General features: G+C 44.2%; 1 protein-coding gene across 1 annotated transcript in view; it reads left to right on the top strand.

The window, feature by feature from the left end:
• The first annotated feature begins 519 nt into the window (after positions 1-519).
• The window catches only part of Nsf (N-ethylmaleimide sensitive factor, vesicle fusing ATPase), a 129447-nt gene continuing 116298 nt past the window's right edge, over positions 520-13668 (top strand). Inside the window, exon 1 of the mRNA NM_021748.2 lies at positions 520-577. Within this exon, the coding sequence (NP_068516.2) occupies positions 566-577 (12 nt within the window). The 5' untranslated portion in view covers positions 520-565. The remainder of the gene's footprint in view (positions 578-13668) is intronic.

Genomic DNA, 13668 nt, shown 5'->3' with positions numbered 1-13668 from the left:
TCTTAAAAAAAAGAGGATCTGCTAGCAAGCGCAAGGCCCTGGGTTCGGTCCCCAGCTCCGAAAAAAAGGAAAAAAAAAAAAAAAAAAAAAAAAAGAGGATCTGGCACAGACCTGCAGGCAGAACACCAATGCTCATAAAAAAAAAAGCCTTAAAAAGATATTAATTGTGCTTATAAGTGAAAATAACGAACCATAAAGCTAAAACATGTATAATTATGATTCACTTTCAAAACTCGTGTGCCTGCAAAGTTCGGGATCGAAGAGAATCCGAATTCAGAACCAGCTTTTGGCTATTGGCTTTCCATTAAAGCCACGTGGTCAACTGACATGGCTTTGTGGAAACAGGGTGAGCCGGCTAGCTTGTCTTCAGCCAAAATGGCGGTGCTCGTCCCGTGCGCGCGCGCACGTCCTGGGGAAGGGCGCCGGGGACGCGACTGGGCGCGGGCGCGGCCTCCCGGCGGCTGCGCGCCTGCGCGAGGGCGGGCTGCAGGCGGGCACGCGCGCGGCGGGGGCGGGCTCAGCAGAGTGCGGAGCTGCAGCCTGGGAGCAGGACGTGTCCGCGAAGATGGCGGGCCGGGTGAGTGGCGGCTGGGTAACCCGGGCTCACAGCGGATCGCCCGGGTCGGGACAGCTGCGAGGTCCACGCGGGCTCCGGGGAAGGGGCGCGAGGCTGAGCACCCAGAGACGCTGAAGGAAGGGAGGTCAGAGCAAGGCTGGAGGCGAGGCAGGGCAACTGCGGCAGGGGATTAGCTCTGCTCAGAAACTCTGTCCTCCCCGAGGGTTGTCTCTTCGTCCCCCGGGTCTCTCGTGCCTCCCTTGCCATTCCTGGGGCTCGTTTCTCTCGTCCTCCAAGCACCTTGAGGGTAGTGGCCACTGGAGCCCCTTCTGACGAGCGCTGAGTGCCCTCCGCACTCCTCCGAGGGTTTCTGAGGTGGCACTGCCGGATAACCGCGGGGTGTAGTCTGCTGCAGTCAGGGCGAGGGTGTGGGAACCCATTTCTCGTTCTTCCTAAATGAACGACGTTATGAAAAGAGGAGTGGGGGCTGCAAATTACTTTTACAGCCAACCTCAGACCATCCCCTGGGGAGAAACCTATCAACTGTCGAGTGAAGCAGCAGCAATGTCTTTCGTGCAGATGGTTTTGGGGTGTCACGTTTTGTTTTTCTAAATGACAGTCGCTTCGAATGCAGCAGGCTGTGTTGTAGCTTCAGGGATTTACATTTTACTTCCTCCTTAAGCTTGTAGGACCGTGGTGTAAGATTGGGGTTGATGAGGAGAGATGGGGCCAGGTCACTGCTGTTACTGCAATATGCATCAGAGCTAAGAGCTCTGATGGATGGATCCTGCCCAGAGATTAAACTGTTTGAAACCTGGGGACGTTAACTGCGTCATTACAGACTAACGATGTGCTTGACTGATTTACTTCACCTGAATATTTTAATAAGTTTGCATACATGTATGCATATATGCAAATGTCCTGTCTAAAGAGAATTGTAGGTCATGCGATTCTAGAGTCCCAAAGAGACCTTAGAGGTCACAGGTCTGGGTTCATCTCTTTCTCTTTCTTTTCTCATAACCCCCCATTTTTCTCAGGCTGGCCCTTCTAACTGTATTTTAGGGACTATTTTTGCCTCCTCAGGAGCCCCTCTTCTGAATCATCAGCCCTTCTGGAATGCATTGGTCCCTTAAACCCTTCCTCTGCCCCCACAGATGTCACTTTTCCTCTTCCCATTTTAGAGTGACAAATTCTGGTGCTTTTCTGCGTGTGTTGTCTCTCATTTGTTTACCATCTGCTCCCTCCTTGACCCACCACAGTGAGACTGAAACGCATCCCTAAAATGAATGCCCATTTTTTTCGATCCTTGTTATACTTGATGTCTCAGAGCATCTGACATTGTTGCCTGTCTCCTCCTTAATGGAAGACATTGGTCCATGGCTTCTGTGATGCCTCGATACTGTTTTGACTCATCTCGCTTGCAGACTCACCCCTCCACCCTGTCATTCAATTCCCACACTCTGTTTTATCTCCTCAGGTAATCCCTTCTGAGCCAAAGCTCAGTCCGCATGCCTGAGGTTCTCAAGATTTCACCCCTCCTCTACAGAACTGCCCTCTAAATTCCAAATTGATGTGTAAAAGTGGCTATTTGAAATCAAGAACAAGGATGAATACCCGTCTTTAACCCCTGGTAGAGGCAGAGGTTGAGGCAGAGGCAGGAGGATCTCTGACAATTTGAGGCCAGACTGACCCACATAGTGAGTTCCAAGACAGCCAGGAGTACATAGACACTGACTCAAATTAAATAAATAAATAAATACTAATTGAAGACTATTTGAACTCTAGTTTAAACTCAAAGCTGTGATCTAAGCCTACCTACCTGGTAATTTTTCTGTTTTCCTTTCACTGAATGGCATCCTCACCTGACGGGTATGGGGTATGTGTATGGGGGCAGGGGTACACGCATAACCACATGTGGCAGTCAAAGGACAACATTGAGTTAATATTTGCCACGCACCCTGCTTGAGACAGGGTTTCTTTTGTTGTTTGCCCCTGCCTATGCCAAGCTAGCTGGCTTTCCAGCTTCCGTGGAGTCTCTTGACTCAGGATTACAGACGTGAACCATCCTACCTGCTTTCCACTGGTTCCAGAAGCCTTTCCCATCCCTACTGTCTGTCCCTCTTGCCACATCCCCGTGCTCCATCCCCTGTACAAGTCATCACTATCTTCCTACCTGCACACTAAAGAAAATGAAGGATTTAATCAGGGCCCAGAGAAGGTAGGCTTGGGAGCATTGCTGCTTTAAGCCGTCCTCGATACTGGAATCAGTCGCAGCTGTTGCTGTAACCTTCTCCCCCATCAGCTAACCATTCTGCGTCCTCCTCTCCATCCCCTTTTCTCTTTCTGGTCTGGATAACTGCAGGAAGTTTCCAAGTAGCCTCCTTTTGGCATTCTGTCCCTCTTCCACCCTCCACACTGGTTATTCTTCCCAAGTCCCTTACTGCTTAAACCGGTCCTCTGGTTAGTGTTGGGAGCAAGATCAGATACTTAACAAGGCGTTCAAGGCTCTTTGTGGTTTTGTTCTGTTTCTCTCCGCTCACTTTCACTGTCTGCTCAGGTTATATAAGCCTTTCGATGCCTCGAAGCTTTGGTTGTTTCTCTTTCCACAAGGTCTTTTGCTGGGCTCTTTCTTTTCTTTCTCCTACTCAGAGAAGGCTTGGGAAGCCTTTTCTGATCTCTAGCTGTAAGTCGGGATACTTTGTTATTCTGCCCTGAAGACCTGTGTCCCTCTCTCACAGCTTTATCTTTTTTCTTATTGTAACTATGTTAGTATGCTGTATCCTGTGTGTTGGCACATGCCTGGAATGCCAGGACTTGGGAGACAGAGGCAGGAGGATCACTATATGTTTGAGGCCAGTCCAGTGTACTTACTGAGTTCTAGGCCGGCCTGAGCTATAGAATAAGACCCTGTCTCAAAAATGAAGCGTTAGTGTTATCTTTTACGTCCACTTTATGAGACCATGTAGATACTTGTGCTAGATGTTAACTCATTTCCTCTGCTTTATGCATTCACTTGTGTTTGTGCATCAGTTTGGTAGAGATTTAAGAAGAATCGTCAAGGGTGATACATTTTAGAAAAAAAAATTTGTTCCTGAAAGCACTGCTAATGCATATGAATTTATTCTTTTTTCAAGCACTTACAGTACAAAGGTGAAAGTATATTATTGTTTTTATATCTATTTATATGCTTCTGAGCATGCACATCTATGCCGTGGCGCGTGTGGAGCGCAAAGACAACTGTACAAGTCAGTTCTCTCCTTCCACCATGTGGGCCCATGTGGGTTCAGGGTGCCAGACTCAGTGACTTTGCTGGCTAACCTGTCTCACCTGTCCAAAGGGAGATTATCTTACCGAAGAAAAATGTTTGCTTGACAGAAGAGTGACCCCCTCAGATGCGTTTACCAAACGCTTGCTGTAGTGCTGGTTATTTTTTCTTTTGGAGACAGGGTCTCCCAGTGTAGCCCAGGCTGGCCTGGAATTCACCTAGTCACAGACATATTCACAGAGATCTGCCTGCCTGTGCCTCCAAATGCCGGGGTTAAAGGTCTGTGCCACCCCTCAGTGCCTTGGAACACAGCTTCTAAACAACCATATTCTGGGTTGCTTTCATTAAACTTAAGAAAAGCAAAATGATCTCATCAGTGTAATTGTCGTTTTGTCCTGATTACCAGAGAGGCTGAGCGTCCTTCCTGTTGGTCAGTGGAGAGATCCTCCATACATTATTATTGCACGGCTTTCGTCCACCCTTTAGTTGGGGTATTCGTATTTTTTTATTTATTTGTATAGGACTTGCTTTAGATTTGTTAGCTGCGGATAGTTTCTTGATGATCATTTTCTTGTTATGTTTGATATATATATATGCATGCCTATATGGTTTATACTTTTGTTTGACCTTCAAGAAAGCTCCTTGAAGTCATAAAGTCCTTATTTAAGATTTGTTTGCTTTGCCTGTTTTTGTGACTAATTCATCTGTAACTTATTTTTGTATCTGGTGTGAATTACGAAGTTAATTTTGTCCTTCCATATGCGAGAACAGTTGTCCTGATGTGTATTGAATCCATCCTTTATCCGTACCGATTTGCGATGCTCTCCTCCGTATCATGAAACCATTGCCTGTGGGAGGGCGGGGTTCTAAGGCTGGACTTTACTCTTTCATTACTCCTTGGTGTCTTACGGAGTGTACGTCCTCCTCATTTTAAAAATGACATTTGTTTGGTTTTTGTGTGTATGTGTGGAGGTCAAAGGTCAAAGGAGTCCGTTCTTTCCTTCCACTGTGGGTCTTAGGGATGGAACTCTGCCTTGGGACCATCTTTCCTAGCTAGTGGCTTTCCCTCTCCATGTGAATTTTAGGAGTAACTCACCCCCCCCACACACACACCCCCTACCCCCACTTCTTCCAAAGAAAGTTACGCGCTGTCTCTATTGCTTATTGACTTTGACCTGCATTTCCCTCCTGTGTTTTACAAAGATACAAAGACTAATAAAATTCAACTAAATAAGTTTTAAAACCGATTTTATCTTTTGGGGGTTGGCTTTTGGTTTTAAGCCAAAAAGTACGATAGTTTATCGCAACTTTTAGCTGTCCATGTGAAGCAAACGACACCAGCTCTTTAGGAACCACGCAGAGTGTTTCTGTCCTCTGCCTCAGATAGAATGTGGTCAGTGGATTTCACAACAGTGAAACGGGGGAGGAAAATAGGAAAATCAGGTAAGAAATAGCGAGCTTTGAATTCCCTGGACCAATAGAATGTTCTACAGAGGCACCGGTGGGATTTGCTTTTGTTGTAAAGAGGTTTTATATTAAAGCTTATGAGCACATAAGTTCATATGTGACTTGACAGCCAATGTCGTCAGTATTATCACCAATTTCTGGATCTTCTAAAGAACCTCTTCATTGGTTTTGTTTTTTTAAATTAACTGTTGTTACTAAGACTTGTTCTCCTAGGGAATGAGTCAGACTGGTAAAGTTTTGTGAGATAAGAGCGGGTTTAGTTCCCCTTGTTTAGAATGGACCCAGGAATGGATACATTGTACTCAGTAAACTGTTGCGGAACAAACCAGCACCTTTGAAGTGTAGTTCAATATTAACGTTATCTTCTCAACTGAGCCATGAGATGCTCCTAAGTAATGTTGTTGCTTCTTGTGTTATCCAAACTATTCATAACGTAGAACTAAGTGGAAACAACTGCTTGACTCTAATATAGTTCTTTTTTTCTACCTGTAGATAAATTGAGTCTTTTTTTAAAAATATTTAACCTTCAAATCACTTTAGAGTGAGTTAAACAATATAAGCTTAATTTGTGTTTGCTAAATTAAATGATGTGGTATATTGAGTATTACTATATATACAATGCTCATGTTCTACTGTGTGTGTGTGTGTGTGTGTTTAAAATAATTTAATATATTCTGATCATGGTTTTCCGTCCTCCGATTCCCCCAAGATCTTCCCCACCCACCCAACTCTACACTCTTTCTTTCTCTCTTTCGAAAATAAACAGGCAAACAAAACAAATCAGGATTAAAATAAATAGAATAGTAAACACACACACAAATAAAACCCACTCAAAACTCATAAAACACAAAAGAAGAAACCATAATATACAGCAAATGGGCAGTAAAACAAGAGATGCCCAAACAAAGCCATAGGTGACGGAGTCTACAAAAATACTATTGAGTTCATTTTGTGTTGGCCATCTGCTGTTGGTCTAGGGTCTACTCGTAGCAGTGTGGTTAATAGACCCATTGAGACTCCACTGGGGGAAAATGGTTTTTCTTTTGCACGTGGATGTTGGTTGAAAATAGTTTCTTGTTTAGGGATAGGAACCCGTGTCCATGTCCTTCTCTCAGTGCTGAGAACCTGTCTGGCTTGACTTTGTAGAGGCTGCCATAGTCCCTGTTTCTTTGTATGTGTGTCAGCTTTTTTAAAAAATAATTTATTGTTTTATGTGTATATGTTTTTGCCTGCATATATTTCTGAGCACTATGTGTATCCCTGCAGAAGCCAGAAGAGGGGGCTAAAATCACCTGGACTGGAGCTGTAGACAGTTGTGCCCGTGGTGGGAATTGAACTTAGGTCTTCTTAGCCACAGAGCTGTCTCTCCAGTTTATGTATCCTGGGTACAGCCGTTCTCAGTGCATTCTGCAGACCAGCTGGTCAGCGTCACCTTAGAACGAGTTAGGGAACCCCTCAGGCTTGCTCTAGACTGAGTTCCAGACTCAGCAGTTTGAGCAGACTCTGCAGTTACCTCTGCTTCGACAGAAGGTTGAGAGCTGTTGACTCCCTGGATCTGACTTCTCCAAGGTTGCTCCTTGTGAATTGTTGAAGGTCTTTATTTCTTTTTAATGTTTCTGCAACCTTGATATTTATAAAGCTTCAAGGTTGTCTTTTCTCCTTTCTTAAGTCCTCTGCTGATATTCAATATTTCAGATAGCCGAGAAGTTGTAGTTATACTATATTGAATTAGATCCTCCTGTTGATCTTGCCACACAAAAAGCTTTAAATGTTAGATAAAATGCTCAGGCTGGAGAAATGGCTTAGCGGTTATGACCACTGGCTTTTCTTTTGGAGGACCCAAGTATGGTTGCCAGCATTCATATTAGGTGGCTACAAGCACCTGGTAACTCCATTCCAGGGAATCTGATGCTCGCCTCTGGCCCTAGCAGACTCCTGTACACATGTGGCACACACATACACATAAATAACAACAAAAATAAATCTTAAAAATACTTGAATTCAGGCAGGTAGCTGGTAGGGGTTAAGGAGTAATCAGGCCCAAACCTATGTGCAAGTGGGGATTAGAAACCGAGTGCCTTTGCCTCCAGAGAAGCTTGGAGACCGAAGGTAAACATTGGTGGTTTTGGTAGCATCCCCCTAGTAAAGATCACACCTCCAGGGGATATACCTTATAATAAATGTCAGCTAGGAATAAACTTGTTCCACTCAGGGAAATGAAAGGAGAATTTCCTGTTGCACTTTTGTGCTGGGTAGGGTCAAACAGACAAAAACAAAATCCTCATAAATGTGTTTTTTACCTGCTGTATCACTTTGAAGAACGAAATTCTGATTTCATACTACCTGGTTGGCATGAAACTCTTAAGCTAGTAATTAGGTATAAAGAGGCACGGTAGTGGCAGGGCCTCCACGCAGCCCCCGTGGCAGCAAGCATACAGTTTCTTGGAAGAAATCATCTTCCAAGAACTCCAAGACTCAGGAAGTTCCTAAAAAGGAACTTTTGGGGAAAAAAAAATATAAGCACAGAGTCAGAAATGACACAAACAAGGCCCTGCAAATGAAAAGTCAGCAGAAGCAGTGAAGAACAAGGTTAGAGAGCTGGTGCGATGGTCTGGTGGGTTAAGACGCTGGCTGCCAAGCCTGGTGACCCGAGTTCGATCCCCGCAACCTACATGGTGGAAGGAGAGAACTGAACAGAGTCCTGCATGACGGTCTTCTGATCTCCTCAAGATGAGGTGCATATACCTCTCCTTAGTGAATAGACAGGCAGAGGCAGGCTTGAGCTCTTGAGAATGCTTGAGGCCTGCTCTACATAGTGAGTTCCAAACCAGCCAAGGTTACATAGTGAGATCCTGTCTCACAATAACAAAAAATCCCCAAACCACCACCACCACCCCACAAAATCCAACAAAAAAATGAGTTCGAATTTCCAGAATTAGCAGGCATAAAGTAAGTGTGTGTGTGTGTGTGTGTGTGTGTGTGTGTGTGTGTATAATACACATACATAATATGTACAAATAAAAGTTTAAGAGTGATGAGTTTAAGAATATGAAATGATGATAGATTTGAAGAGGTGTAGGAAAATAAATTTGTTTTTTAATTATTTTTTTAGAGGCAAGGTTTCACTGTATAGCTCTGGTTGTCCTAGAACTCTGTAATGTCTCCAGAGTGGTTGGTCTCAAACACAGAGATCTGCCTGCCTCTGCCTCCCAAGTGCCAGTATTAAAGGTGTCAAAAAAATATTCTATACAATATATTCTGATCACACTTTCCCCCTCTGTCAACTCCTCCCAGATCCTCACCTTCCCACACTCTCCCTAAAAAACAACCAAGAAACACACCAAAACAAACAAACAAAACCCCCAAAACTACCCCCACAGAAGTCAAAGTTTTAAAAAAAAAAAAAAGCCTAAACAAAGTAAAATTAGGCAAGAAAGTCAATGGAAATACAGTTGAGTTTATTTTGTGTGTGGCCAGAAAAATAAAATATTTGAAAAAAAAAAGTTATTTGGAATTCCAGGGCCTCAGAAAGCAACAGAAAAGGCAGAGACAGGAGCTCAGGTTGGTCAGGTTCCTGGTGAGGAGCGTGAGGAAGCCATCATCTGAAGAGAGACCCAGAGAGCCCATCAGACCACCAGTTCAGAAAGTCCAAAGAAGCCACGTGTGGGGCCTTTCTTCAATCCTAGCTGTGGAGGCAGGAGGATGGCTGTGAGTCTGAGGCTACATAGCAAGACCCTGTTTCAAAACAAGAACAATGGCAATACTAGTAATCAAAATAAATCTTGGTGTCTTGTGGACATTTTAGCCACTAGAACTCAGCCTGTGATGGCAGCCACACCTAAACGAGGCGAGGGTAGGCGTAGACTCCAGCACTTTATGATGTCCTTCTCAGAAAGGAGTTAGAGCTTCTTGAATAGCTTTAGGCTTAATATGCATATTCATATTTCCAGGGTAACTACAGAAGTAATTAAAATATGAATAACAATGGGAAATTGAATTTTAAAAATTTAAGAAAGGAAGAAAATAAACAGAAAAAGTTCAATTAAAAGGAATCAAAGTGATAAAAATAAAATAAATAGAAGCAGAGGCAGGTGTGGTAGTATAGGACTACAACCCCAGCACTCAAGAGGCTGAGGCAGGAGGATTGCGAATTCGAGGCTAGCCTAGGCTATTCACCAAGACCCTATGTCAAATAATACACTTCCAAAAAAAAAAAAAAAAAAGAATAAACATAGAACAAATTCTACTAGGACTAAATGCTTTGTTCAAGAGAAAAGATCCATCTTAGGTTTTTTAAAAGAGTGTATTGAAAAAGATTCTAAGCTCAGCAACTGTTTATCTGCTTAGTCATCCATCCATTCCTTCATCCATTCACATACTCGTCTATCAATCAATCAACCAATCAGTCATCTCTCTATATGTCTGAAATAGGCCTCATTATGTATTCCTGAGTGGCCTCAAACTTGCTTGTGTAGAACAGGCTGGCTTTGAACTCACAGAGTTCTGCCTGCTGCTACCTCCCAGTGCTGGGATGAAAGGCATGCATCACCTGTGCCTGGCGCCCAGCCATCATTTTTAGGTTAGTCACTAAAGGTACAGCTAGAAAGCAAAATGTAAAAGATAAAAGAAGGGGCTGGGGATTTAGCTCAGTGGTAGAGCGCTTGCCTAGGAAGCGCAAGGCCCTGGGTTCGGTCCCCAGCTCCGAAAAAAAGAACCAAAAAAAAAAGATAAAAGAAAAAAGTCTCATCGGATAATTCCCAAACAAAAAAGAGATAAAGCAGCTACAGTAATTCCAGACAGTGAAGGGATACAGTGGCCTCTGGCGGCCATGGGTTCAGCTATCTAGACATCAAACAGTTCTAAGCGTGTGTGTTTATCTAATTGCCTTCATATACAACCAGAAAGTCATGGAACTGAGCAGACTAGGAGGACAGGGGAAATCACAGGGACATAGGACAAGAGAGGAGCCTTCTCACCTCAAAATCTGCTTGTCTCTTACCAGCAGAGTCAACAATGTCAGCACAGTTGATAGAATTTTCAGCGAAGGCCTACATGAAGACAGAGCCTTTTGGTATTTTATATGCTGCTAATATTGTGGGACCTTGCTTAAGGCCTAAGAGTATGGCCTTTGAGTATAGCCCTATTCCCCCCCCCCCAACATATAAACCTGAAATTTCCTGAGAATCTCACAAACAAGACTATACACTTGATTAACGATTTTGAAAAAGTGTCTGAACTCTTTCTTCTAAACCTTGTTACCTGTGCTTTTGTCTTACCAGCTACAGTCTTACTCAGTACTCCTTAGGACTTACTGAAGAGAAAAAAAATAAGAAAAGGTTCCTTTGTAACCCTTCAAGCTCCTAGATTGCATGTGTGGCTGTTACAAAGAGCTTAAGTGCTTTCTCCTGAGAAGCCCACACCAGTACTGGGGTGTGCAGTGCCCTTTCTTAAGCACCTCTATTGCGCTCATCCATGCTTAAGTATGTGTTAATAACCTTTCCTAATAAACTCCAGCCCCACCTCATGCTACCTCGGCTTGAAGCTATTATCTACCGCTAAATGTAGGGTCTTGGCTCTACCTGAATCGCAAGTGTCAGAGACTCCTTGAGCCACTCCAGGTGGCAGTCTATTTTTTTTTTTTAAAGATTTATTTATTTATTATATATAAGTACACTGTAGCTGTCTTCAGATACACCAGAAGAGGGCATCAGATCTCTTTACAGATGGTTGTGAGCCACCATGTGGTTGCTGGGAATTGAACTCATGACCTCTGGAAGAGCAGTCGGGTGCTCTTAACCGCTGAGCCATCTCTCCAGCCCAGCAGTCTATTTTTACTCCTTCATAATTACTTGTTTTTATTCCAAGTAAGAAGTCTTCTGGCCCCTGGCTGTTCAGTCATTTGCTTCTAGTTGACTTGATCAAACTGCTTCTGACAGAAATGGTGATAGCAGGGAATTTCAGGCCTCTCTCTTAGTCATTGCTGAGGAAACAAAATGGTTATAGGTATAGAGTAATAAAAAAGCAAGTTAAAAATCCAGTTTCTGTCTAGGCCTGGTGGCGTGGGCCTACTTGGGAAGCGGAAAGCAAGAAGGTTGCAATAGTTAAGACCCTGTCTGGGTTTTAGTTCCAGTATTGGCATTTTGGGGGGTAGATTTATTTTAAAAAAGAAAAATCCAACTTTTCAGTTGAATTGACCACATTTCAGGGGCTGCATATGACTAATGGCAGCTGGAGCAGACAGCACAAAACCTATTTCCGCACTACTCTGATTTGGAAGGCTCAAATTAGCAGTCTTATTCAGGGTGTTGAGGAGCCTACCCAAGGTGCAGAGCTCCTCACTGAACACAGTGCAAGTCAACTAGAAGTGAGACCAAAAAATTACCAAATGGCCGGGGGGTGGGGAGGGAGAGGCATCAGATTCCTTATTCGGAATAAAAACAAATAATTATGAAGGAGTAAAAATGGACTCCATTAAAGACTGCGTATCAAAGGGCACCCTTGTGCTTTGCTCAGACTGATGTAGCAAAAGTCCCACTTACAGAGTAGCTTAAACAACAGAAATGTATTTTCTCCTAGTTCTGGAGGCCAGAAGTTCAAAATCAGGGTGCCTGCATGCTAGGCTGATGAATCATCTCCTCTGGACTGGATGCAGCAGCAGCATGGGGAGGGGGAGAAGGAGGGAGGGAGGAGGAGGAGGAAGAAAAAGGGAGGGAGGGGAGAAGGGAGGGAGGGAGGAGAGAGAGAGAAAGAAAGAGAGAGAGAGGGAGAGAGCGCGCGAGCGCTCGAGCTCCCTTTTCCTAGAAGGTCAGAATCCTTTCTGAGTAGAGCCCCATCACCTTGATCTTACTTAACCTTAGTTACCCTCTAGGTTCTAACTCCAGAGTGGTCACTGGGTTAGCAGTGCAGGCTTTAAGTTTCAGGGCCTTGTTATGTAAACGTGAGTGGGGGGGGGGGGGGAGATGACCAAAGTCTGTCCTTAGCACACACCGAATGAGAGAAGGAAGACTCCACAGAGAGCAAGAAGACATCTGAGCACATGCATTTGATAGAATTTGCATCTAGACTGCAAACAAACCAAAACCTGCCAATTAATCATAAAAAGAAACAACAGGAAGCCAGCAGAAAAGTAGACCAAAGGTTCAAACCGGCATTTCAGAAAGATGGTGTCCATAACATTCGCTAGGTAATTGACCTCATTCATCCTCAGAGAAACAGGAACTGAAGCTCAGAGAGGCAGGGCTGCACTCTCACCAGGAAGTAGAGTGAGAGCCCCAAGATCCTCAGTGCACGCTGTGGAGCAGCTGGAGTCCTCCCTCCCTTCCGCTGGAAGGAATGAAGGCAAACCAGTACAGCCCCTGTGGAAACGCCTGTAACGGTCCAAAACCTGCCACAGAAACACAAGCAGCCTGGTAGTTGGTTTTACTTTGTTTCTTTTGTTTTGTTTTGAGACAGGGTTTCTCTCTCTAGCTTTGGCGGTCCTGGAACTCTGTAAACTAGGCCAGCCTCGAACTCTGCCTCCTGAGTGCTGGGATTAAGCGCATGCACCACCCGCCGCCCAACATTGGTTCCACTTTTACGAAGTGAACTCACCCAAGGAAATCAATACCCAGTTTAAGAAAAAAGATCCTCCCAGCATCCCACACTGCCCCTGTCTGCATTGTCCTCCCTGCCAAAACCACTGCCGCCTTCACCAGATCAGCCGGACCCACCGCTCCCCTGATATTCCAACCACTCTTCCCAGTCACTCGTATGCAATTCTGCCCTAAATGTATGTGGCCTCAGAATCAAGGGAAGATGCTGGGGTGTAGAGACAGAAGACTAGGGGGAAGGGGTCTCTCTCTGTGGCCATGGGGTCACCATCGTGCTGGGTGCAGACCTCTTTCCCTTGTTTTATTGTTTCGTGTGCTAGGTAAACACTCTAGTCCTGAGCTGTATTCCCAGCTTGCCCCAAAGAGCCTTTCTAACCAAAGAACAGAACGGGTAGACTAATAATGGCCTGATTGCCTTTCACCAGCCACTTTGACATAAGTATTTAAAAATAATTTTAAATTATAAAATGCTTAAGTGATACCATCGTTATGCTTGTATTTGTTAAGCTGTATTAAGTGAGAGGCCTTTCAGTATTGCAAATATGCTGTGAGTGTGTGTGTGTGTGTGTGTGTGTAATTACAGGGGTACAGATCAGCACCAGCAATTAAGGTAATTAGGGTGAGGCCCATCAGTGTAAGTCAATGGGTTTTGCTGCTTTGAAGACATGGTATCCATTAGACCTTATGTGATGTCCTTAGGTACAGTACTGTTTTTATTTTTATTTATTTTTGTTTGTTTTGGGGGTCAAATTGTTTTATCTAGGAACCTTTGGAGTAAACTTTGCTTAGAG

Source organism: Rattus norvegicus, chromosome 10 (genome assembly GCF_036323735.1).
Source record: "Rattus norvegicus strain BN/NHsdMcwi chromosome 10, GRCr8, whole genome shotgun sequence".
Lineage (NCBI taxonomy): Eukaryota > Metazoa > Chordata > Mammalia > Rodentia > Muridae > Rattus > Rattus norvegicus.
The sequence above is the reverse complement of the archived record's forward strand: the minus strand, read 5'-3'. Positions and strand labels throughout refer to the sequence as shown.